Consider the following 27,027-nt stretch of genomic DNA (forward strand, 5'->3'; position numbering starts at 1 on the left):
TGAGCAGTTTTGGGCAGTCGAGCGCCAAGATAGACCCAGATTCGAATCCATTGATAGATGTGGTAAATGGCGGATAGGAAAAGTTTAGGGGAACTGAAACTTACTCTTCCAGAATCAATTTGTTTTCACAATTTTAGTCAGTTTATTGCATGATAAAATTAATCAAAAGAAATTATGAATATATTATCTGTAAATGGATTGGAAAGCCAAGCTGCCAAGCTACTGAACTTCAAGGACAAACTTGATGTGGACCTTCTGGATAAAGTTATTACCTCATTGTACTCAGGGGAAGGTGTTCAGGTAAAATATGAATGTATCATTGTAGCTAGGCATCCAACCTCTATCAAACTTGGGGATTCTCAATCCTTGTGCGATTCGAGATTTTGCTCACCAAGTGTATCTCCTTTGGAAGAAGATCCCTTGAATATATAGAAGAAGAAAACAGGTTTATTGGACACTATACACATGTGCTCGTGAAATATTTCAACGGTCTAAACTTTTTTAGTCCATGGTTCTCAATAAACAGATTTGACCTCAGTTGATCAAATTTGTAGCATCTTCTTTTTACTTCTATGAATAAATGTTCTCAATTCGATTTTTTTCCAAGAAATTAATGAATTTTAAAGAATTTCCTTTGAAAATTAAATCGCAACACCACAAAATACATCATAATTTTTTACTGAAATGAGTTTTAATATAAACCTACTCAACTTATTGTCAGGTAGAAAAAATGTTTGTATTCATATTCAGCAATATTTATAGCAAATTTCCGTCGACTTAATTAACGCCCGTCCCTTAAAAACCCGTCTCATTATATAAACGCCTTTTTCGCGTGCATTTTTGAAATACACGCCCTTCGCGTAAACCCGCAAATAGTGTTACACAGGCCGATAAAAGAATGATAGACAACCGAGCAAGACAAACACGAGGCAACAAATGTCTCATCTTCCAAACTTTTGCGTTAATATTGTTATTGTTGCAAATGTAAATCTGCCTCTGCGCTTTTGCCATGAAATTTTTATGTACGTAAAATATCAAAGCATATCTTTGGATTTACAATCCTTGTTTATGAGTTTCTTTTAAATCAAAAGGTACATTCTTTCAAGCCGACTTCTAGGGACCACTTTTTGTGGTGCACACGCACACAGTGACACATGAAAATTGAGCATTCCCCTGATTGGCTCTATCTATTACAATTAATACAGATTTCAAAAGAAACATAATTACTAATTCTAAGAAGATTTGTGGCAAGGCAAGTCAAGAAAAGCCATGACCTATTTAATCTTTTATTTTAAAAAACCCAGCCTAAATTGTGATCCTTCGGTTTCAATAAAAGCATCCTATGTACAAAGAATGAGTGCATATATCAGTGATGGGGGACCCTGTGTGTAATGGTGGAAGTGACACAGTTCCCCAAGAATAATTCCCATTTTTCTGGAATTAGAGCAAAGACAGAGATACAACTTTTTGTTTGGGGGACCAGCTCTGATAAATCAGTGTAACAAAAGCCATATTTTACAAAATAAAAGTATTTTACTTATGCAACTTAAATTTTTTTGGGGGGCCAAGGCCCCCCAGCTACCCCAATTTCTCAGTCCTTGAAATAGGGTTATGCTTTCCATTGCTTGCTGCTATGAAATGATGTAGACTCAAGGTCATTAGCAAGACAATTTTGCAAATTTTATTTTGGCCTTGCAAAAAGAGAAGTTGGCAAAGATTCAAAGGAAGCTGCAGCACCAACAATTCATCAGTTGCATCCTTGTACAATGAAAGAAACAGGTGTGATAGAAAGCGCAAGAGGTTGGCAACTGAAGCCCCTGAATAGCCAAACTTATGGCCCATAAAAACTACCTTTTCATATAAAATTTTGACTTCCAAAAGCACCTTTTTTATTTGCCACTTCATATATTGTAAAAAATCTATTATTTATTACTCTGTTTGGCATAATATTTTACAGATATTTAATTTCAAGAAAAGGCACCTTACTGGCAAGCTTTTAGCATCATATCGTAGCAACTTTTGCCAATGCAGAAGTAGACCAATTTAATGATTGATTAAGAATTCTGGATGTTCTCAGCTAAGTTAATAGACAGGCTTGTGAGTCATAGATCAACACGCATTTATTGATTTATTAATCTTTGTCTTGTAGCATCAAGTGGCTAAAAAGGTATTGCAAGATCTGAAAGACCATCCAGAATCATGGACAAGGGTAGATTCAATTCTTGAATATTCAAGCAACCAGAAAACAAAGGTAAAATGGGATTCTTTTTGTGTATTTTAAACAGCTATCAAAAATAGGCCCTTTCAAAATTTGTTAGCTATGATCACTGTATTATCAATATACATGTAACTCTGGGGTAGGATTGAAATGAGGAATGTTTATTGATTAGATACTGGGACACATTATGTCTACATGTCTATTGTATATATGTCTAATTGACATCATCACAACAATATGTCTTGACACAAATAATTTTGAGGCAAAGGTCCCAATATTTCTACACTGTTGCATTTTGTTGCATTCAATCTTGCTAAAGGTAAAATGTGTCCATATAAAAGGACTGCATACACCAACTTGTCAAGTTACATCAAATAACAGCTTGCGATTGGTCAGTATTCTTGCGAGGCAAAACTGCTCACATGAAAACCTAACCTTGCAGCAGGGTAGATAAACAGAACAACCATAATGGCTGAGACAATGACATGAAAAATAATGTTTCTGAAAACCCCTGCAGTGTTGCTTGCTTTATCTGGACACATTACCTTTTAAGATTCTTTTCTAATGGGTGTTAAAGCACTTCTGTTCATTTATACGCTTCCTGAATAATCTGTATTCCATGTATAAGAACAGCTTACTAGTGACTTGGAGCTTATAAATGGCAAAATGCTGACAACCAATATATAATATATCTATGTAATCAAAGAACCTTTTAGCACCTGATACAAAACTGATTAATGTGCCAAGCACCAATGAAACATTGATATACAGAATGAAATCAATTATTTTTTTGCAAACAGAATATATATGAATTAAACTACTTATCATTATCTTTGTAGTTCTATGCTTTGCAAATTCTTGAGGGTGTCATAAAAACAAGATGGAAGATTCTTCCATTAGAGCAAAGAGAGGGTAATATTTTTTTACCATGACAGTATTGTTATTTGCTAAATAACTAAATGAAGATTTAAGATTTGACATTGACAAAGTACAGTGGCAAGATTTCTAGAACATTAAGAATGAAACCAGACCTTCAAAGCCTTTGGTTTTGCTGGGAGTCTACAACCAGGGTTGCTATTTGGCAATTAAAAATCAAATTCTTCCATTTTGGCCATTTTTCAAATCCCTCAGCCATTGAAAATTGATTTTGGTGAAGAAGCACAAGTTTGCCAAACTCTGACCGCATGTTGAAAACCAGAAAATACAAAAGGAAACACCAAATTTTGCACAAATGATATCCAACATTTTTGTTAAAATAGTCTCAAAATTGCAAATGACAAAACATGGAACAGTAAAAGATAGCACATTTGAAAATGAAAACAAGTGAAAGCTTTGGTAACATACAAAGCCAGTTTTGAGCACACTAATTCTCCACAACATTAGCCAAAATTTAGCTGTTTTTGTTTACCGTAATGCCTCAAACAACCGAACAAGCGTAATGCCTCGAACATCTGGCAACCTTGCACCCTGTTTTTAATGTTAGCTCAATTAATCCTTTGCATGTCATGGTATTTATATGTAATAATTTGTCATTTTCAATGTCTTTATGAAAGAAAATTTTCCCCATCCTCAGCAATCCATTGAATGTTCAAACTGTGACAACTTTTCTGCATTTTGTTGACAGTTTCGTTTGTCGACTGACTTATGGCATAGTTTGTATTTTCCTCTTTGTTTTTGTATTAGAATTTTTTCAGGTCTCCCAAGATTTTATATTAAACCAATGTTCTACATCTTAACACATATGGATAGCTCTGTCTGTACAGGTTTAAGCTATTTACCACAGACCAGTTAACATTTATAACTCTTCGTAACCTTGTTGTAAATAATGTTAGTAATTCTGAGACTATTTGGAAAGATTTGGACAATGATACATATAGTATCAGTTAGGCTTTTGAATTCAGTGTTTACTTCTTTTGGTTTACTTTCAGGGATAAAAAAGTATGTTGTTGGTCTTGTTATAAAATTATCCTCATCTGCAGCAACCTTGGAGGTGAGTTTTTTATAAATCAACATCACAATGACTGTTCACAAGTAAAATTGTATGTATTATTATTTGTAGAAAATGTGGATTGTAATTTTTAACTGCTTGTGTTTTGATTTAAATTTATTTCGAATCCCCCCTTTCCCCAAAAATCAATGTTGGATTTGTAGTTCTATTATCATTTCTCCTTCAAAATCATGCAATCAACATATAGTCAGGGGAGGGGGAGTTAGTTCTTTTGAATTCTGGAAACCATTTTTTTTGTATGGAAAATGATAAATTGGTCCTTTGAGCAACAGAGCATTCACAGAAAATTGAATTTTTCTTAGTGCGAAACGGTTTCCATTGATCATCAAATTATGTATTTGGAATTTTAAGAAGTAGTGAATGTCAAAATAATGTTTTCTTGAATTTTGCTGTGTGGGAAAATGGCAAAAAAAATTGTTTTGGAAAAGGCAAGTGAATCATCCAAATAATAACATATTGAAGTTGGTTTGCAGTGCTTTGAACTATATTTTATATTTTATGGCACAGTATAGGTGGAAAAAAATTGCTATAATGCTCCCAAGTTTTTTCTTAAAGCATGTCGTAGTGGTGTATTATAAAATCCATCCCTAATAAGAATTCTTTCAGAACTTATTCCATTAAAATTTTAAGCCTGGTTACTCTTCATTCATCACAACAGGCCTGACTGGTGTACAGTGTCAAATAAAGCAAATTATGTATGGGGCCAGAGAGCATTCTTGTATGTATCCACAATAAGTGAGCCATTTTCTCAAACTTCCAAGGAATTAAAATGTAAGGACTTCTTTAAAACTATAAAAAGTCATCAAAATTATGGCAACAACAAAAACATAAATCTAATGGTAAAAGGAAGTTTCTTTTTAAGCAGCTCCATTGGCTACAAACTCAAGCTTGGCTTACCATAACGGCTTTGATATACTGATAAAAAGTCAGGCTTTTTGTGTTAAAATCTCCACAAGGACAGTAGATTGTCCCCATTATGAAGTCTCAAAGAATGGTCTCCAATCCAGCCGTCAATACTTAAAGAGAAAACTTAAAGAATATATTTGGGGGGGGGGGTGTAGTCCAGCAGTAATTTCCTGATCTTTGGCTTGTAAACCAGATATTTGATATATATGGTTTAGTTTCAATGTTGAGGAATTAGTGTTATATTAAATCAAAGGTTATGCAGTGTTGGTTTCCATCAAAACTTTACAGATGTCCATTTGATGGAAACAGGTGTGACCTGTTTAACTGTGGATGGCCATTAACCTAGTATGTAAATTATCACCTAAAGCTGATTATCACCTAAAGCCTAGTCTGTAAATTATAACCTAAAGCTGATTACCACCTAAAGCCTAGTCTGTAAATTATCACCTAAAGCAAGGGCAAGTGCAATCACCTGCCTTAAAATGACTGTATTTCAGATGGAAGAAATGCTTGATAAAGGCTGTCCCTGAATTACCTGAATCTTGGGGTGAACAATTTTATGATGAGAACATTAGGGAACAAAGCAAATAAGCTACGGAACCATTCAATGTAAATAAGTTATCCAGTGTTCCCCCTAAATGCAATTTAAACATTTTTTTACCAGGTTGTATTTGCTCTGATGAAGCATGTATTTAAGGAAACAATTTTAGTTTACATCTAGTTTCTTTTGAAATTTGGATTGGTCTTTGTAGCTTTGTTTTGGTAAACTGCTTTTCAATTTGAAACAAGAAGGCAAGGGTATAACCAAAACTGAAAAAAATTCACAGTAAAAACTATAATTGGATTGGTTTTAATACATGTTAACAATCAGAGCTGTAGAGAAAGGTACCATATTAATCACCACATGCTATTTTTTGCTGCAAAAAACACAGTTGTTTATATGAAACATAAATAATGCCCAAAATTGAGATATTAATTTTTTGCCCTAACATCTTGTATATATAATTCCTTTTTTTCATTTTTTAGAGTGAAAAGACCTATTTGAATAAACTTAATGTCATCCTGGTTCAGGTTGGTTGTAAATTTTTTATTAGTTCATGTCAAAAAGCCTGTTTGTGTCCAAGTATTGCACAATTTGATTAAGTCTTGTAAAACCTAAGCTATATCAATATTAGAGTCTTGTAAAACATCATTCTCTTCATGATTCCTTAATAATATCATTGTGGATATAAAAAAGCACCTACTTGCTGAATGCATTTGCAGCCAGCTCTGTATTTGTTAAGACCAAGTGGTACAGAAAGAAGAAATGTTTTTAAATGGGAAATTTTATAAAATGTACCGCAAAGTGTGCAGCATTAGTTTCATGGCCAAATTTTGACCATGTCTTCTTATTGGTTTAAAGATTAATCTCATTCCACTATTTAATTGATCAGTTCAAATGATAAAACAAATTCAAAGTCACTGGTCTAAGAAGGCTTAGATTTTTAATCCTCTATTTAGCAAGTGTCCAAGCAACTTTGAGCAATAAATATGCATTTGTATACTTCATGTATGTACCTGGAACCAACCTCTGCTCCATGCCCAAGCATAATTCAAAAGGGTATTCATATTCAAGTATCTATGTAAGCAAGGTGTTTAAGCTTTTATGTGCAATCCTTATCATTTTTTTAGTACAAAAGAGTTGTAATAGCTGTGAGTGTGCCTTCTTATTTCATAGATTGTGAAAAGGGAATGGCCAAAAAACTGGCCAACTTTCATTAGTGATATTGTTGGTGCAAGTCGTACGAATGAGTCATTGTGTCAAAATAACATGGCAGTGCTGCGTCTGCTCAGGTAAGAATTGGTTGCTTATTTTGAAGGTTTTTAGTGTTTTTGTGTGCCAACATGTGCATAAACAGATTTGAAGCACTTTGCACATTTGTAATAAACCTCATTTTCTCTAACGAGCACCAGGGGAGCTCATTTAATTTTGCCTCAGAAAGGTGTCTTTTGTTAGAGAGAGGGTGCTTATTTAAAAAAGATAAAGATCCACTGTCAATAAGAAATTTAGCAATAAAATTCGAACAATTGTTGTTTTTACAAAAATTAGTATTTCATTTGCACCACACTTGTTTTAGGCTAGACATTTACAAGATGTTGATTTCTTTAGAGACGGAACCCTTTTATTGATTTGCACAAATAATGGTGTGGCTTCTTGAATATCTTAAATGGCAATACCATTATATGGATTTTTATCTGGTTCTGTCAGTAATTGCAGAGGAGTTTCCTATTTGAAACAGCATTGGTCTATTAAATATGTTTTAACTGATGCCTATTGCAATGATTTGTCATAAGATCCAGGTGGTCCTCCTTGGAGAGGGGCAGTCATTCAATTTTTTAGTTCAAAAAGGGAACTCTCATTCTAAAGGGGTATTCATTGGAGAGAGGTTACTCATTGGAGAGAATACAGTGACATTTTTTTTATTTGTAACTATATTCTATAACTTTCCCCTCTCATGTGAGACTATGTTTTTTATAACCTGCATGTTTTTGTAGTGAAGAAGTCTTCGACTTTTCAAGTGGACAGATAACTCAAAACAAAGCTAAACACTTGAAAGACAGGTAAATTAGATGTTCAAGTGTTTTCCATGTGTTTGTTTTTATAAATGGTTGGTTTGTGAATTTTTCATGTTTTTGTTGCTTTTTATGGTATTGCCAGAGGCACTGATATTTTCATATATTGGTTGGCTTCAAGACTTTAGAGCTGTAATAGTTGTTTTGCTATTAAAGATCAATTGAGTTACCAATTATGGCCATGTTGGTAAAAGAATGAAAGTTGCATTTATTAATAGACATATGCCCCACAGCAGAAAACATGTCCCCCCCCCCCTTCAACTTTTCAGAAACAGAAGTAAATTGCCTTTGCTACCCACAGATGTCTCCTTTTTACCTACATGTACTCCCTAGCTTTTGAAATGTTTCCTACCTTACACCTATATCTGATACTTCATTTGAAGGCATCAGGCCTCAAAAGAACCTATTGCATGAATGGAAGCTTCTTCCACCGTGTAATTCTGCTGCCTGGATTAATTTTAAGCCTTGTCCAGTTATGATAAGGCTTTGTGCATTACATCATATACATCATTTTTCATGTTATAATGTCTTCTATCTGTTCCGCTTTCTTTCCAGCATGTGTCAAGAATTTTCTCTTATATTCACACTTTGTCAGTTTGTTATGGTGGGTCTCAGTTAAAATTTTGAATATTTCAAAATGATTATATTTGAATGGTTAAATTTTTCAATGTCATTGTTTCTTACTTTTTTGGCAGAAGTTGCTAGTTTTGGGTGCTGAGTTTAATGCTTCTCTCTCTTTATGCATATATCAACCATGGTTATAATATAAAATCATTTTGCAGTATTTTCTTTCTTCTTGCTGTAGGAAAATTCTATGAATGTTGCATTGGTAGAGTCCACTCTCCAGGTTTGTAGATTTTTTAGTTATCTCTCTAGTACTGATATTTGATTTAGGATCAAGCTTCGTGTTTCAAGGTGAAGGTGGAGTCAAATTTCAATTTTAACATTTTATCAAAGTTGAATTTTGTCCAGTCTATTTTTTCAATGATTACATGTTGTGCTGATATTGAAAATTATTTTGTTGCAGAAAGTATTTTGCAAGAATGTTTGTTTCCTCCTTATAGACACTGTTAAAGTTTTTGAATTGGATTCCACTTGGCTATGTCTTTGAGACCAAACTCATAAGCACATTGATATACAAGGTTTGTATGGTTTCCCTTTTATTCTAATAAAACTCATGACAATTATAGTTTGCCAGCTTTTTTTCTCATTGCTTACAACCAAGCCCATCCTAGCAGAGCTTGAAGTATAAACTCTCTTTATATGTATCATTGCCAGTAATCATATTCATCTTTATTGTTATTCTGTTCTGAAAGTGTAATGCTTTTTAATTACAATATAATCTGATACTATTTATTAAATCCAGAGTTTTTCTATCCTTTGCTATTTTCTATCTTTTGATTTCAGTTTTTGAATGTCCCAATGTTCAGAAATGTTACACTGAAGTGTCTAACAGAGATTGGTATGTAATTAAACAATTCAACAAACTTTTGAGAAAGCAAATTCCTTACTTTCATACATTTTTGTTATTTGATTGAGTTCCTTGTAAAATATTTTGTTAATTTTTGCTTTTTATTCTGTATTATATCGCGACCACTTCCAAAAGGCAGTATTTTATTTCTAACTCGCATTTGCAATCCAAATATATTTCTTGGCTGCTTTATCAATAGCTTTTATTTAAATTGGTTTGTAGGAGGTATATCAAATATTCAGTATGATGAACAATTTGTTTTACTATATTCATTGACCATGGCACAACTTAAACAGGTATGGATGATTTATCATTTACTCTTTATTTTCCTATTTTTGAATCATTGTAGTTCATTTGGACATATTTGCACACAATGACTTGTATGATCTCTGCTTCAAATTAGCTTGTTGAACTCGCTGATTTATACAGTGCATACATAGTTTTGGAACAGTGGCAGACACCTGGGGTTGAGGGGGCAGTAAACCCTCCCCCCATACTTTGGAGGGCAATTGTCTTTCGCTCTAAAATAATGGGAAAATATGATGTGATCTTGGCAAAACAATAGGGTTGCCCCCAGTATTTGACCAAGTGTCTGCCCCTGTTTTGGAAAGGTTTTTAATTGCCTTCTATTATGGACCAAGAAAACATTCCAGATTCTGTTTGATTTGGGCTTGGAAATTCTTTCATTGACATGTAGGCTTTGAAGGTTATTTTGTATATTATGCAAATTTGCTTTCACTTTTTCATTAAGATGCTTCCACTGGACACAAATCTCAAGCAAGCATATGTTAATGGAACAGACGATGAGCAGAAATTCATTCAGAATTTGGCTATGTTTTTAAGTACATTTTTAAAAGAACATGGTCATTTGTTGGAGAAAAAAGCGGTAAATAAAGAGTTTTTTTAATATGAATTGAATATTTTCAGAAAAGGTTGGCTCGCAGGAATGGCTTGTGTTATCAAAAGTTGAAATTGTGCCAAGATCATAAAGAAGTCAGTGTCAATATTTGAGGAATCCTAACGATCAGTTTTAGGGGCTAAGAAATTTTTGTGTAGAAAGTTCTGTTTTGAAAATGACGTTTTACGTCTATATTCATAAATGTGTATTACCCGGGCCAGAAAAAAGATTTTTCAAAAGTAAAGCAGAGTAAGTATGTTTTGCTGACATGAGTGAAACTGGCTGTTTTAGTCCGATGCACAGTATTTGTACAGTAAAAACATACCCTTGAAAAGTTGAAAAAATTTATGTTTAGCCTATAAAGTAGTGAAGAGCAAAAATTTAATTTTGACATTGCACGCTTTCATAATTCCTGTCAGTGTTTACTTTCAATAATTCATGTCAATTTGGCAAACGTTCTCCTTTATATATATACACGGCCTTTATTGCAGGTAGGATTAACTCCTAAGAATTCAAGTGGGTATGTCATAGAAAGTATGGAGCCTAGCTTTAGCCTTAAGGTATATTCCCTTTGCACAAAACTATGCTCACTGGAATAAGATACCCCTTGCTTATGATCCTTGCAATACGTTTGTCAGGCAGTTCCACTAGCCCTATGAGCTAATGATTATAAATGACGAGCCACCATCGACGATTCTAAGAGATTCTATCCAATGCATTCTGTTTAGTATTGATAAGGGATTTTATTTTAAAGTATGACCGTATTTAAAAGAATAGCAAGGTAATCATTGTTCCCTGTTGTAATTTATCTTCTTGCTAATTACCAAAAGTGCATAATGTCTGTCATCTACAGCGCATCAATTTTATTTTAGGTGGATTTAAAGTCAACCCTTTTAGAGGTATGCAGTTTTGTTTGTTGATATGTGGTTCATAAGTTAAGATGCTAACTCAAATGTTTACCTATCTTTTATCTTTATTCTTTTCACGAAAATTAATTTATTCCATGTATGAATAGCTACTTGGGATTCAGAATTATCACCATTTATTTCATTTTCACTTTGGAGCCTGGTCATTTAAGGATATCCATTTTGCCACTACGTGTTTTGAAAACGCATTTAGGAGTTGTTATTCTGTGTTATTCCTTGCGATCGTATTTGAACTTAAGCAAGCTATTGCTGAGAATTGCCTAGTTGGAAGCGCTTTGATTCATATTTGTATGTGAAAATATTCATCTTTTTATTTTAGGGTCTACAATATTTGGTGCTGATATCTGAGGTTGAAGACACAGAAATATTTAAAATTTGTCTGGAATATTGGAGCGCATTGGCTTCAGATCTTTACAGAGAGAGTCCTTTTTCAACACCGTCTCAACTGCTAGGATCGCCGTCATCACTGAATATCCCACCCAGGCGGCAGATATACTTGGAAATTCTTTCTACGGTATGTATTTCATTCTTAATAGTTATTAGCTGTTGTTTGTCTGTTTTGTTTATTTGTGAGTCAAACCTTGATTTTCTATAGCCTAAACTACAGTTGCCTGATTATAACACTGAGCTTAGAACTCAGAGTTGCAGCTCAAGTTAGCTCAAACTACATGTGTTTTTAAATATGATTTAGTTTTAGAATATAATATCAGTTACACTTTTGCCCTGCAGGTCAGGTTTATCATGATTTCCAGAATGGCAAAACCAGAGGAGGTACGACATTTCACTAGCTTTCTTGTTGGAAACTATGACATCTAACATCTATACTTTGTTCTGGTTCTGAGATGATTATGCCATGTTGTTTTTTATCACTTCTTATATCACTTGGTGTCTCAACATCTGGTTAGAGTTGGTCATATGTTTTAAGAAAACTTCCTTGAAAATCAGTTGAGTTATATGTAATTAACATAACACTAAAACGAAACAGAACAGAAAAACAGAAGAACATAACATAAAATCATAATAGAATATTACGCTGGAACGGAATGTTTCACAGGTCGAAAATGTGGCAAAAAGATCAGCTTTACTGGTCATACACCTTCGGATATAGACTGTCTCTCAAAGGCTTGCTGTGTTTAGTTATTCAGACCTAGACTCGAAAGAAGAGGAACATGGGCAATCGTTTCAAAAATCAACGCAAAGAACCTGGCAAATAGCAAAATTAATTGAACTTACACACGTTACCATCAAATAAGTATCTAAGTAGAAAAAATTAGCCACTGATAGTCAACAGCGGTGACATACATGGAGGTGGCCATTATACGCAGTAGACTGGTAGCAATGATAGAAAATCCTGTGTCAATTACATTTTTAACTGCCCGAGAACATGTTCTGGTATTCAAGACCATTGCGATTTCATTTGTGCCTTCTTTTCATTTTGTATGTGTGTCATTTGTAGTACTCTGTTTTGTACAATATTTTCTTATTGGCTTTTTACCTTCTCGCAGGTGCTTGTTGTTGAGAATGACCAGGGTGAAGTTGTAAGAGAATTTATGAAAGATACAGATTCGATTAACATGTACAAAACAATGAGAGAGACGTTGGGTAAATTTTTAAGCTACTGTCTTTATTATATATACACTCACTGCTTTTATATTTTAGATGGCTAATTATAATTTTAATTGACAAAATAAGAAATATAATTGCTTGTAATTAGAAATTGTGATGGCTATTTCTTGGAAGATCGCTTTGTTTATTGATCGATAAATCATTTCAATTGCAGTTTATCTAACTCACTTGGACTACCAAGACACAGAACGAATAATGACAGAAAAATTACGAAACCAAGTGAACGGATCAGAATGGTCTTGGAAAAATTTAAATACGGTAAGGCATTATAAACATTACAAATATGCTCAGTACATTTGTTTTATCCAACACCCGTCAGAGTATAAGCCGTAAGGGTCAAGCCAAAGGAGTTAACCGAGTTAGATCGAGTTAGAATGGCAAGGTGATGACGTCATTCAAATCTATTTTTAGAATTTTTGATTTTTTGATCCTATCGTCTGAAAGCTTCTCAATACTTCTAAATGTGACATTTCATGGCCTTCTTACTTTTGGGCCAAAATTCAAAAGTGCTTAAAATGTACTTATGTGTCATCATCAATTCCCAACTCCATTGATACCCATGTGGTGAGGAATGGTGCTTCTCATTTGTTCCTTGCTTTGACCAATCAACCATCATTAGTCTTTCCATGGCATACAACCGTTTGAAAACATTTTCGCAATAAGATTTTAGATATATCAGCTTACAGGAAAAATCCTAGTCCTTAGTTTCAAGGCTATCAAGGCTAACGATTTTAGATATATCAGCTTACAGGAAAAATCCTAGTCCTTAGTTTCAAGGCTATCGTTAATAGCTTGTAATGAGAGCATATTTTATGTCACTTACTAATTCGTGTTTTGTTGTCAAAGAAGTTTACCATTAAGCTCTATTTGTTTGAGATATAGATTAACGATTGGTCAAGTAAACAACAGTACAGTTTTTGTGATTTGATAAGCGTGCAATATTTGAGTATGATTGGGCCTTTGCATCTCTAGATGATTCAGTTATAGTTGCCAGGTTTTTTTGGATCTCCCTGTTTGGCTTTCTAGTGGGCCAGCCTTTTCGTCTCTAATTGTATTCATCAATGTCTTTTGCAGCTTTGTTGGGCCATTGGTTCAATTAGCGGTGCAATGCACGAGGAGGATGAAAAGCGATTTCTTGTCATATTTATAAAGGTACTTCAGCTAAAAATCTTTATCCAAATGATTTCAAAAGTGGATGAAAATCTAGTTAAAAACTATTGTTACACATTCCTGTTTAATGTTGTCTTGTTTTGAACTTCTAAATTGATTCAAAAAAGCCAAATAGGTAATAAATGAATTGTATATACATCAATTAATAGATATTTTTGCCATAACTTGTTTTAAATGCTTTTACATTAACGTGTAAAACATCACCACGATCATGATTCGAGAACATGGCTTACACATTCTCATTTTTCTAATTTCGTTAGCATATTATTTCTGCTCACTTGATTACCAACTTACCTGTCTCCTGTTTAAAACTGTGTGTTCTGTTGCAGGATTTACTAGGCCTTTGCGAAGTAAAAAGAGGGAAGGATAACAAGGCCATCATTGCTTCTAATATTATGTACATAGTTGGACAGTACCCCCGCTTTTTAAGGTAGGGAATATATTCGATTTAAAAGCTAGTTTCTATGTGTGTTTCTTTCATATAGTTATCCAGCCCTGTGCGTACACATTATTTTTTTAATTAGAACAACTAGACAGAATGTAGATTTGCTGCCATTAGGGTTTTCTTGTTATAGATGGGCGAGTATAATTTTGTTTCAAACCAAACGCTGAATAAAGTAAATAATTTTTGTAGGAATGACTTTTGTGTCTAACATGTCTTCAAATTTCTTAAGAGTTTGAACCATTTTTGGAGACAACATCCCTTCCTTCTTTATTTATTCGTTTTTGCAGAAATAGTAATGATAATGGCAGGTCTTTTATTGTTTATTTTATTCAAAACTGACATTCAGCTGACTGAATGTTAAAATGGTGTTATTTTGCTAATATTCATTTTTTCCTTCCTTTTCAGGGCTCACTGGAAATTTTTAAAAACAGTTGTAAATAAACTTTTCGAATTTATGCACGGTATGCTTCAGTATTTTTATGCAAATATTTATTCGTTTGTTTTTAATCACTTTTTGTACTAGTTTGCAAATTATTTGCAGTTGAAAAATTTCCTTTATGTGACTGTTTTCCTTTAAGCTATTAGTCGAGCTCTTTTAAGTTTCTGCTTTCTTAAGATGCTCTGAATTTCAAATGTTTGGGTAGTAGTAAGTAGCGAACAGTTTTCCAAGCTAGATTCTTGGTATTTTGTTTCCAATTGGGTTTTTTGGTCGATTCCTAGAAACCCACGATGGAGTACAAGACATGGCATGTGACACATTCATAAAAATCGCACAAAGATGTAGACGGCATTTTGTTCAGGTAATTCTGTTTCCTTGAATAACTGTGAGTCGATTCCAATCTGGAATCATTATTGACTTTATGCATTTTGGAAAGTTATATTCCTTCACAGTTCATTTTTTGGATATCCTATAACCTTTTACTGGATTTTCTCATTAGGTGCAGGTCGGTGAAGTGATGCCATTTATTGAGGAAATACTTAACAACATCAGTACAATAATCTGTGACTTGCAGCCCCAGCAGGTATGCAAAGGTTCTTGCAACTGTATTTTAATCAGTTCTGTACGTCATAAACAGAATCAATCGATCGTCTTGATTTTTATAGTCCTGATTTATTTTCTTTTTCAATATATATCTATGGCATATTCATAAGTGCATAAGGGTATTTATTCGAAGACAATGCCCAAAAATTGTTCGAGTCTAGCAACTTCATTTACTCCATGCAGCTCTGCCCTCTGGTTTCTTTTTTCATAGCAACCTGCTTATTTTGAGTAGATGTTTTCATACCCTATCTAGATTTCAATAATCTTTGGTATACAGAGAATTTTCTTTAGGTGGCAGCCGTTGTCTAGTCTGTGTGTTGAGAATGGCAACAGTTTTGATGGCAATTTTGCGATCAGGAAATCTTTATGACAGCACTTATCTTTTCAATGGTGAATTCTTGTTTTATGCTGTTTTCTTTTTTTAAGGTGCACGTGTTTTACGAAGCTGTTGGCTGTATGATCAGTGCACAAACGGTAAGTTAGATGTTTGACATTTTCTACTTCACTGTCTTATATTATCAATTAAAAACGTTTCCTGATAATAGTTTGATTGAGCTTGAAGCACGGGAATAGCAACTTTGAACCATCTAGCGTCCATGGCTCTGCCTATTCGGCATTAAACAGTCTGCAACAGGCCGGTTAAGGTCTACAGTTATGATTTATAACTTTCTGTCTTAAAAACTAAATAAGTAAAGTGTTTTGGCGATGTTTTTTGGATTTTCTACCAGAGGCGGACACTTGGTCAAATATTGGGGGGCAAGCCTATTGTTTTAATAAGATGACGTCACATTTCCCATTGTTTTAGAATAAAGGACCACTGTCCTCTAAAGTATTGGGGGGGGGCAGTCGCCCCCAGGTGTCCGCCACTGGTTTCTACTGCTCTGTATTAAAATTCTCTTTTATGTATTCCCAGGCCCGTAATTTTACCATAAGGTTGTGTAATTTGTAGCGATCTAAGAGATGAAATTTTTATCTTCATGTTTTGTTTTCCATTTGTTTAATCTATATTATATGTTTAAAGGATTCTGTGGTGACAGACAGGCTAATAGAAAAATGCATGCAGCTACCCAATCAGGTCTGGGATGGAATTATTGCCTCAGCAACGAAGGTATTGTATGAAATTTACCCTCCACCATTTCGCTTTCTAAGATATTCTGGAGTATTTGTAACTTTAATTCACGTGTTGCATAGGTATATTTATTTTGAGTAAATAAAGTAATGTCATCAGATTTTTGAGGTATAGATTTTTTGATCGAGAAAAGTTTTGCATGCACTGTTTCTAAATCTTGGAATCACGAAAGAAGTATTAAGGTGTGCCCCTCAAGTTGAAAGTGGATGCAAAATGATTCCAAAGTTTGATTTTCAGGGGAGACTAAGGGCTCATACCCTTGTGAAATCATAAGAATATTTTCTAGGAATCCCACCACAACCACCCTTTTCCCGCAATTCTCAACCCTTGCAGTGAAGGTCTATCTTGTTTGGCGAATTTTTTTTACAGCCAACTGTTAAAATATGTTAATACTTAGCAACTTTGACTTTGCTCCCTGTGATTCTGGTTTTTTACAAAGAACACTCAGAGACCACCCTTTCAATTTTTAAGGGTGGCACCTTTTGTCGAGTCCGATTAATCCATAAAAATCTTAAAATTCAAGTAGAGTAGAAAGATTACTGCCAGTTAATGAGAAGTGCAGAGTTGTATAACGCAGTATTGATGACTATCGTTATCTTAACTCAGTATTGATGACTATCATAATTGATGATTATCATTATCATTTTTATTGCCTTAGAACATCGAGGTTCTCAAAGAGCTGGAGACAGTTAAACAACTGGGCAATATTCTGAAAACAAATGTAGCCACGTGCAAATCAGTTGGACACCCTTTCGTCAACCAACTTGGAAGGATTTACCTTGATGTGGTTAACGTCTACAAGGTTCTCAGTGAAAACATCTCATCTGCCGTTTCACAGCATGGTAATTTTTAAACGTTGTTTGAAAGCGCCTCTTATAATCGTACAAGACAACGCAGAGTTATTTAAATGATTCTTCCTTCATATTTGTGAGCATATGAATATTATTCATCGTCCCCTGCTAGATATGAAGTCGAATACTAGTAGTACTTGGGTATTAGGGACCCTGTGTCTTAAACAGGACGTCAATAGCATTTCAAAGTTGGAGGGGCACAGGTAGCAAGGGACAGTATATGTCAGAAAATGGTGCATATTTCTGAAAGTTCCAAAACTTGGTATTTGGTTATTTATGCGATATCTGCTTTTGCAATATAAAACCGAAATCTCGTTATTCACAAAAACGATGGCTCAGGTTGCTTCATCCTTCGATATCGCTTTTCTTTACTTGAGATATTGGTGGTTACGCAATGGTCACACTTTTCTGTTACATTACTCCCAACCAAAACGATTTGATTCACAAATGGGATTATGTTACAGGCTCCGAATACTAGAAATACCTGTGTCAATGACCAGCCTACCCGAGGGTACATTCACCTAATATATTTGAGCTAGTCTAATGGCTAATGTCCACACTTTTGAGCTACGTAACATCTATTTAAACTGAACGACTGGACGGAGGATATAATTAAATGTGGCGGTTTTGGCGGTTTGAACTTGCTGCCAAAAATATTCCAGTGAATCTTCAGATATTTCTCACATTACGTCTTACGTTTGTTAATCATAAGCCTTAATTTTGAATTCTTTTTGCTGCTTCAAAGTTCAAACTTTCATCTTTATCTGATTTTAGGGGAAAGTGTCACCAAACAACCTCTTATCAGAGCCATGAGGGGTGTGAAGAAAGATTCGCTAAATTTGATTAATTGCTGGGTCAGCAAATCAAACGACCAGGCATTGGTATGTTGTCCTCCTTTATCATGGCTCCCTTAACGTTTTTGTCTCAAAATTCCTAAGAATCATAATTCATCAGGGTAGAATTCCTCATCCGTCATAGGGTAGAATTCATTCTGTTTAAAAGATTCAAGTTTTGGTGAATTTGTAACAAGGCCCAGAAGCTTTAAAAGTCTCTTAATTTGAGAATCATTTTTTGTATGATAGCTTCTTGGAGCTCGCTCAGTGATTTAACCAGGTTTACTTATTATTAAGTGACTCGTTGAGGGTACTTTGAAGTTCATCAAAGGGGTTTATTTCTCTGAAGGTAAAAGACAATTTCATCCCACCTATACTGGCGACTGTGCTGGATGACTACAATCGAAACGTACCTCAAGCGAGAGAAGCAGAGGTGCTCAACACCATGGCAACAATTGTCAACAAACTTGAGGTGTGTCTCGTTATTTATCACATTTTTATAACAAATTGGACGAAGAACGTCATTGGGGTCGTTGACTCCTAACCAAATCTGATGACACACGTTTTGGTGTCAAATGAGTAAATTTAACCCACAAGGTGACTTTATTTCAGCCTCTAAAAGTCAGTTTTGGAGGGAATTGTTGGTAGTGCTTTTGAATTAGCTCTGCTATAAGATCCCTTCCCAACCATTTGGTTCTTCTTTTTATATTTTCAATTTCATCTATTTAATGACTTGGTATCATAGTTTATGGTAAACCTAGTCCGATTCATGTACTCGTTTCTTTATCTTTTATTAATCATAACTCAAATTGTAATTCTTGTTGGTTGAAATGAAAGTTCTTATGTCTTATGTCTTACACAGTCGTTTAAGATCCAACACTGGTGGATTGTACTGAAGTATTTAATATCCGTTTAGGGGAATTTCTCCAACCTCTGATCTCTCGAATTGTCTCTCGAATGGTCTCGCCAATTCTCATTTATTTCGATATCTAATGACAGCACCTTATCTAAAATCTCATAGCAATCGTTCAGGCTTGGTTCAATTTGTTAAGAACCATCTTATGGAGATTTCTATAACTTATGTTCAATGAATTCGACTTGGAGTATAATGCCACATATTCAACCACCCGGGTCTTGAAACCAGTTAAGAACGTCAAACAAACAACGAGCTTCTTCGCTCAAGAATTGAAGCTTTTTTTTAAGATCAAAGCTTTAAGTTTGTTGGACCACTTCTGATAGGTTTTCCGAACGATTCCTACTAATATCGTGCTTTCATAAAATAGATTGACTAAGAGGTGCCTATTGATGGTATCTGAAAATCGTTTGTTTTTTTTCTTTTTTCAACCACTGATTTTCGACCTTATTTTCAACCAGTGATTGATTCTTTAATTCTTTCTAGACAAGCATTGTTGATGAAATACCGTTGATCTTCGATGCTGTTTTTGAATGCACTTTGGAGATGATTAACAAGGTAATATTTAACATATTTTATGCATGATTTTTAATTTATTGCTCTTTGTCGTTAGCAAGTTGAACTGCATTTGGTGTTTTGCTATGCTGTCTGCATGCCTCTGTAACGATTCTTTCTCTGCAGAGAAATTAAGCACAGTTTATTCAGAGACTATCAGAGCGTGTGTGAATAGCATTTTATTAAACGCTTCATCAATGTAAAGCAGGGCCTTTTAATTAGCCTCTGAGAGGTTTCGTTCTGAAGTAAGCCTTTGTAGAGATTGAATTTCCTGCTGCTTGCTCAAACTTCTCCAAGTTGCATAAGTTATTGCTTCGTTCTTTCGCAGGACTTTGAAGAGTTTCCTGAACACCGTACGAATTTCTTCGTGCTGTTGCAAGCAGTTAATCAACACTGTTTCCAAGGTTAGTTCGTATGATTGTTCTCTTGCGCCTATAACAGCGGTACTGATTGGTCAACCTCAACAGTCATGTGTTCATGTTTCATATTGGCCTATTTCGATCCACAACTGGGTATATATATTTCCTAGCGTAGAGTTTTCGGTCTATATTCTGACGTTTTAAACTCTGAAAAGTGTCAGACTAAAAGCTTTAGTTTACTAAATGTTTGCTTTTTTCAAAGCCATATTCAAGTTTTGTACAACCAAAAGATTGTTATCAATAGAGCATGAAAATACTCATTGGTTGTTAACAGACTTCTAATTAACTTTCTAAGACTGGTTGATTAGTTTTATGTGTTTATTACACATTTAACTTTTTCTCTGACAATTAAGTCTTTAGTCTGGACCTCTAATATTTAAGTCTTTAGGTAGCTTCCTTTAGATCTCCCAAACACTGTAACCGATTTCCTGTTCATAATCCCTTTGCAGCATTACTCAAGCTAGCGTCACCACAGTTCAAGCTCGTTTTGGATTCGATCGTATGGGCGTTCAAACATACAATGAGAAACGTGGCTGACATAGGTTTGTGTATATATATATATATACTCAATTTTTACATTTTATTGTGTTGGGTCATTAAGCCAATCAACCTTTGATATTCATTACATATATCAATATGTTTGATATCTTGCTGGATCATGATGCTTTGTTCAGGACATGTTGTTTGTTGTATTGATTTTCGAAAGTTTGAATGTTTCAGCTTCTGGTTTAATTGAAAATATGCACTATGCAGTAGTAACAAAGCTTTCTTAGTACATTTTGATAGTAAATTTCATAAGAAGTTTGAAAGTGTTGATAATATAATATAATGGTATTGAAAGCTTGATGTACTGAATCAATCGTTAAAGCAGATATGAAATAATTCTTTCTCTTGTTGGAAAATACTTTTCCTGAAATTAAATCTTTTTCTACAAAACTTCAGTGACGCTGTCTGCTGATGTTATGAAGCTGAAAAATATGCTTCAAAATGCATATTTTTCATAAAAGTCTTGTTTTTTTCGCAGGTTTGAATATCTTGAATGGCCTTTTGATAAATATACAACCTCACAGTGAAGCTCAAGGGTTCTACCAAGCCTATTACACGATGATTTTGCAGCATATTCTGTCAGTTGTTACTGATACTTCTCACACTGCAGGTACATGCTCCGTCGTAATTATGAATAGCTACTTTGCTTTGCCTTTTTACAAGCACGCTATATATTCTTTGGCAACGCTCCTGTTATCTAAGATACCATATTCTGTTCTTATTCCGTACTCAACGATGGTATTCGTTGTGGAGGAATGCAAAAGTCACTGTTGAAGATATGAATTATTGGTATCCAAGGAGTGACCTCAAATGCCCTGAAACGTCAACATGATCAAACGGAACTAGTAGCAAACAACACTGTAGAAACATAGTGCAAAAATGTTTTTTATGCGCGCGCATGCTGACGTGATTTACCTGCCCGCGAAAATTGTGTCGTTCTGTCCCGGATGCGATTGATATAAAAATATATGAGAAAACAAACTTTGAATTTTAACCTTACCTCTGCTTTATTTTTATGGAGTCAAATAGATAAATTATCTACTTAAGATACATTTATATCATTAAATTATGGCTTTAAAACCTTATTAATCTCTTCGTGGCCTATGCTTTACTGCCAAACTAAAGTATCCTATGCCTAGGCCTACTATTAGGCAAGAAGGGAAATATGAACAATTTAAAAAGTAAATTTTCAAGCGTTACCCAATTTTCCGCCTCTGAAGGAGACAATATACAAAAAAATTGAACTTTTGACTACAAGTATACAAAAATTCAGGATGCGGCATGGTGGAAATTTTTCACGATCGTTAATTCAAATATCGAACAAAACTTCCCATGTTGACCTTTCAAAATTTCGCTTTTGTTTGGTTTCCTACTCTTATAGAAAAATACCGAAGCGATTTCAAAATCGCGTTAAAAACAGCTACTTACATTCGTGACCAATCTATTTTAATGAAAAACTTCCATGAATATACCGCATATCCCAAAAAGTATGGCGGTTTTAAATCATCATTCAATCGCACCCATAAATTGACAATCTTAAAGTTAGGTATCTTTGCGGTGAAATTATGAACGTGACCCAATTTTCCAAATATGCCAACCAATATAATCTTATTTTTCGGGGCATGAAGATGAATCAATAAAAAAATCAGCGTGCGGCATGGTGCCGTTTTTGAGATAAAATAAATTTGAATTTTGAACTTTTTCTCCGTGGAACTGACAATATTTGAGGCATACTCACATTGTAAAATTTTGTATATAAAATGAGCCGATCAGGCTTTAAGTTCACTCCGCCATGCTCAGGTCTTTTGTGGTTGTGGTGACACAAAACCCTATAACATTGCACCTCCCAGGAGGCCTGGATCGGAATCAAAGTGTCACATGGTCGGTTGGCGGGAAAAATTTTGCGCGTCGCCATTTGGCCGCAGCTTGCAGGCGCAAAAGCTCTTTGCACAGCGGCTGCAAACATTTTTGCTCTATGTTCACTGTAGATAATAATATATTAAGACGATATCTAATGATTTTTTTAGTATTTGTTCCATCTGTTAATTTGTGCTCTACTGCTTTTGTAGGCCTAACAAAGCATGCAACTATTCTGGCTCATATGTTTGGGATCGCCGAGAGTGGAGGCATTACTGTTCCCCTGTTTGACCCGTCAAGAACAGAGAACAACAACATGACTAACGAGGTAGGTTCTACTTGCTTCCAAAAGAAATAACTTTGTGGGTTGTTTTTGTAGCATAGAATGTTTGATGAAGGATCAAAGGATTTTGCAGTCAAAATATGATTATCGATTGTGATAAAAGTCAAGATATGAATGTTGGTGGCTATCAACACTTATTGTGAATTTTTATCAGTATTCTGCTATCGCTGATAGGAAATGATTGCGTACAATTCGCAGTTTAAGGGAGAAATTTGCTTTAGTACACTGTAGACAAGCTGTAAGACACCACTTTGAAGTAAGTATTTTTAGATGATCCTCTAGTACTAGCAACGGGAATAAATAGAGCTAGAATGAAGTTTATGGAAAGCTCTGACTGTAGTACGGAAATGTCTCACGCTAACTTCGATATTGGTTGAATTTATGTATTATTCCCAAGTATATCAAAGCTGGAGAGGGGTATTTGTCACAAGACTAACCGATGATTTTTATGTTAAATGATACTTTCTGTCATATTTTTGCATTTTGAATGACCGTTTGTTTACTACCTCTGCTTCAGCTCTACATTAAAGAATACACAGCGGCACTCCTCAAGCAAGCATACCCTCATCTGCTGCAGTAAGTGAAGAGCTTCATTTTATTGAGCCTTTTTTGCAATGGTCCTAGTTGAGTTTTAATCAACAATGAAATGTAATTTCATCGTTGAAATCACACAGAGGTGGTTATTGAGATGGCTATTTAAGTGGTTTTAGAAAAGGGTTGGAGACCTTTCTGTTTTGTTTTATGGGTTATTTGTTTAAAAAACAAGATTATTCAATGAATAGAGGAAGCAAATATTTTGCAATGTATTTATGGTTTATAATTCGATATAAATTGGAAACATAAGTAATAAGTAAGTTACTTTTAATGACTGGTAGCGGAAATAAGGTTTCTTATATGTCGCTGTTTTTTACTTGGAAGTGAGACAGGCACAGTGAAACAATTTTCTTCTGTCGCATTGATGGACTTTGTTTCATTCGACAGGCCGCAGATCAAGCTGTTTGTGCAAGGGCTGTTTGATTTAGACAATGACATTTCGGCCTTCAAAGAACATCTAAGAGATTTCTTAATCCAGATAAAGGTAATTGTTTTGCTTTTATTTGTGATATTTGCATTTGTATAATTTTATTGGTAAATATTGTTCCTTTGAATGCAGCGTTGAAACGATTTTCGTTTACATCGTGTAATTTCGACAGTTATTCTTCAAACTTCTGAACAGGGGGGTGGAGGGGGAGGGGGGGTTGTAGGGGTTGCTGTTGTGTTGCTGTTGGCAAAAGGGCCAATCTTCATAGTTACGTATGGTAAAGTCCTAGAGATCAGTTCTAGAGTAACATGTAAATTATACAATGTACAATGTAAAGGTTGTAGCCTGTTGATTGGAGCCGTTTGATTCAAGCAATCAGAAATCTTGGTTTATCGTGACGAAGCATTATATTTGGAGATAAATTTTGCGATTAAACGATTACGAACAATGTGCGGAACCGAAGTTTATGTTTAGAGGGTCAAAATTTTAGAATTTCTTTCGCAAATAATTTCTTCCTCTATGCTATGTTAGCTTGTAGCTGTTCGATTTCATGCACGAGTGAATTTTAGCCAACCCGTTTTAACCAGCCCATTTTTTAGTCAACCCAATAAGCCAACACGTAGTTATACATAAAATGCACAGAAATACTAATGATAAAACGGGAACTGCATAGAAATAATTTGAAATACATGTCTTGTTGTCTCCAGGAGTTTCAGGAAGAGGAATGTTCTGACCTGTACCTTGAAGAGCGTGAAGCAGAATTGCGAGCCGCTCAGGAAGAGAAACGAAAAAGACAAATGGCGGTACCAGGCATACTTAACCCGCATGAAATAAACGAAGAGATGCAGGATTAATATGGCGACGTGGTATTTTGTGGCTAGTATAATTGTGTTCACAGAGTCGCTTCCCTTCGCTGATGAAGAGCCATCCAGGAACACGCAGAAGCCACGCGTATAAATCTATATAGTCCTGTGGGTCTAAGGATCGCCTGAAACATCGGCAAGGAAGTTCTCGCGGGATTTGCAATGTCGGTACGTGGTGCTTGAAAGGAAAGTTTCGTGGGATATGCAAAATCAGTTCTTCTCTATATGATAATGCAATTTTGCAGACAATATAACGGTAATAGATGATAGGGCTTTAAGTTCACGTCTGCTATATGACAAGAACTGTTCGTTAATTTCGATATTAATTGCTATAATGATATTTAATATGCTGCATATCAAGTGTGGGAAAACATTTGTCTAAAATATATTAGTTATTTGAAATATATTTGAAACGTTTGGTGCTAATTTAGTATTCATTTTTAAATGATGGTCCCTCATTTTATTTCCTACGTTAAATAAGGATTAGATGATACCTTATAATTCAAGCAGGGGTCAAACATACACCAAGAAAAAACCATGCATGGATTTCCTAATTCTTGAACAGAAAACTCGCCCTCGAATTATGTTGGTATCCGAATTTCTTATCTGAATCAAATAAGAATTTTGTTTTATGCCCTGACTGCGCGCGTTTAGTTTATGAGCAGGTAAATGCATTTGTATTTAAAGTTAATTGTTCTGTCGTGTCTCCGTAACAATATCAGATGTTTTTGAAAGTATGTACAAAAGTTCTTTTCAGTTTAGCTTGACTTGTATAAATTTTTTCATGAATATTACCAAAACCTTGACCAGGAAGCAATGATGGAATTATGTATTTTTGTGTCGAATCTTTGGTTGCTTTTGTTGTATTTGGTTGCATTCTCGTTAGCTGATAAAGCTAAAGTCAGAGTCTTCAACCATGTTTGCTTAATATTAAAGCACTTTATATCTTTATATCAGCATTATCCTTTGCTCTTTCAGAAGATTGAAGCTATAGCCTTTCGCTGCTTAAGTTTATTTTTAATGTGCTATCTCGCATCTTCTATAGCCTGGAGTGGAAAGTTGTGTACATTGATGGTTGCCCCCCCCCCCTTTAATATTTTGGAGGAGAATCGTCTATTGTTCTAAAACAAAGGGAAAATCTGGATTTGTCGAAGGCTTTTGACAGAGTATGGCACGATGATCTTCTCTATAAATTGAAAGGCAATGGAATATCTGGAAATATTCTCCAGCTTCTTCAAAGCCTTTTAAAGGACAGAAAACAGCGCGTAGTTTTAAATGGGAAAAGTTCAAAGTGGGAATCGATCTCGGCAGGGGTACCTCAAGGATCAGTCCTTGGCCCGCTGTTCTTTCTTATTTACATGAATCATATAGTCAGCAACATTACGTGTGTAATTAAATTTTTTGCTGATTACATCCCTATTCTCAGTTGTTGATGATGCGAATGTTACCGCTCGGGTGTTGAATCGCGATCTTGAAAGAAAAATTTGTGGGTGTGGCAGTGGAAAATGCAGTTTAATGCAAAAAAACGGAGGAAGTTATCTTTTCCTGTAAAAGGCGTAAAACGAACCATCCAAAACTTAGACTAGGAAGTGATGAAATAGTTTCTAAGAATGAGCATAAGCACCTAGGCCTGATTCTTGACTCGAAAGTTGATTTCAAAAGTCATATAAGAGAGGCTATCCTAAAGGCACGAAGAGGGATTGGAATGATAAAATGTCTTTCAAATTAAGTTTGTAGAAAAGTTCTTGAGCAAATCTACATTCACTGCCAAAAGTCTTGGAACACTAACGTAGGTTTTAAAAGGCAAATTCAGTCTAAAAATCAATCAAGTTTAAACACTTTTTAAATGTATTTCTCTTTATGCGTAATTTAAAGTGAATAGAGCAAACATTTCGAGATCAGGGTATCTAGAAATGAATATTTGGTACCACTTCAATGGTACTTAAAGGTTACCTAGAATTATAATTTCAAATACAATTGTCCAAAAGTCATGGTCGGAAAAGTTTGCAAAGCGTTTTATCGTGTTTAATGGTGAATAATTTAATGTGATCTTCAGAGAAAACTACGAAAGTCTGAACTAACTTTTCAATCGTTAATGGATTTAAAAAGAACGACGTTACAAAGAATAGTACTATTTAGTAGGAGCAAATTTTCGGGGGAGCCATGTTTATGTTTTGTAGCCAGCAGCTCAGCAGCGAGAGCTTTGATCTTGGAAGCTCAAAGGAAAATCCTGAAAATGTCCAATGTCCGTCACTGTTTAGAGCATTTGGACTTGAATTTTTTGGCAATTACAGCTTTTATGCGAACACTTTCGCAAATTACATAACATGTCTCGGCGACTCTGTGTGAACACATGACCCACGCTAGCCAATAA

The 27,027-nt window shown here is 34.8% G+C and overlaps 1 protein-coding gene across 2 annotated transcripts; it reads left to right on the forward strand.

The window, feature by feature from the left end:
- LOC135685080 (exportin-1) lies at positions 1–25,473 on the forward strand. 2 transcript variants are annotated; one of them, XM_089110414.1, is made up of 37 exons: positions 1–300; positions 2,150–2,251; positions 3,058–3,130; positions 4,147–4,208; positions 6,159–6,203; positions 6,850–6,965; positions 7,668–7,733; positions 8,301–8,349; positions 8,551–8,592; positions 8,810–8,887; positions 9,153–9,207; positions 9,439–9,512; positions 9,968–10,102; positions 10,606–10,674; positions 10,987–11,013; positions 11,360–11,554; positions 11,770–11,811; positions 12,546–12,642; positions 12,821–12,924; positions 13,741–13,818; positions 14,166–14,266; positions 14,687–14,742; positions 15,002–15,081; positions 15,220–15,303; positions 15,750–15,797; positions 16,345–16,431; positions 17,111–17,294; positions 18,078–18,184; positions 18,486–18,608; positions 19,536–19,607; positions 19,933–20,008; positions 20,473–20,565; positions 21,048–21,179; positions 22,639–22,754; positions 23,287–23,345; positions 23,751–23,847; positions 24,498–25,473. In XM_089110414.1, exons 1-37 carry the CDS (start codon positions 175–177, stop codon positions 24,642–24,644), a joined length of 3,297 nt encoding a protein of 1,098 aa, XP_088966540.1. In that variant the 5' UTR covers positions 1–174; the 3' UTR covers positions 24,645–25,473. The 2 variants fall into 2 exon arrangements, with proteins under 2 accessions (XP_088966540.1, XP_088966541.1); XM_089110415.1 differs by lacking the exon at positions 10,606–10,674 and having other exon boundaries at positions 2–300.
- The last annotated feature ends 1,554 nt before the right edge of the window (positions 25,474–27,027 follow it).

Source organism: Rhopilema esculentum, chromosome 10 (assembly GCF_057945365.1).
Source record: "Rhopilema esculentum isolate cy_ngs chromosome 10, ASM5794536v1, whole genome shotgun sequence".
Taxonomy (NCBI): Eukaryota; Metazoa; Cnidaria; class Scyphozoa; order Rhizostomeae; family Rhizostomatidae; genus Rhopilema; species Rhopilema esculentum.

Excerpts from the sequence above, each read along its gene's own strand:
- LOC135685080 (XM_089110414.1), top strand. The coding sequence starts at position 175 with ATGAATATATTATCTGTAAATGGATTGGAAAGCCAAGCTGCCAAGCTA. Across the intron at positions 11,812-12,545 it reads GAATGGCAAAACCAGAGGAG|GTGCTTGTTGTTGAGAATGA; the intron begins GTACGACATTTC and ends ACCTTCTCGCAG. Across the intron at positions 17,295-18,077 it reads ATCTGCCGTTTCACAGCATG|GGGAAAGTGTCACCAAACAA; the intron begins GTAATTTTTAAA and ends ATCTGATTTTAG.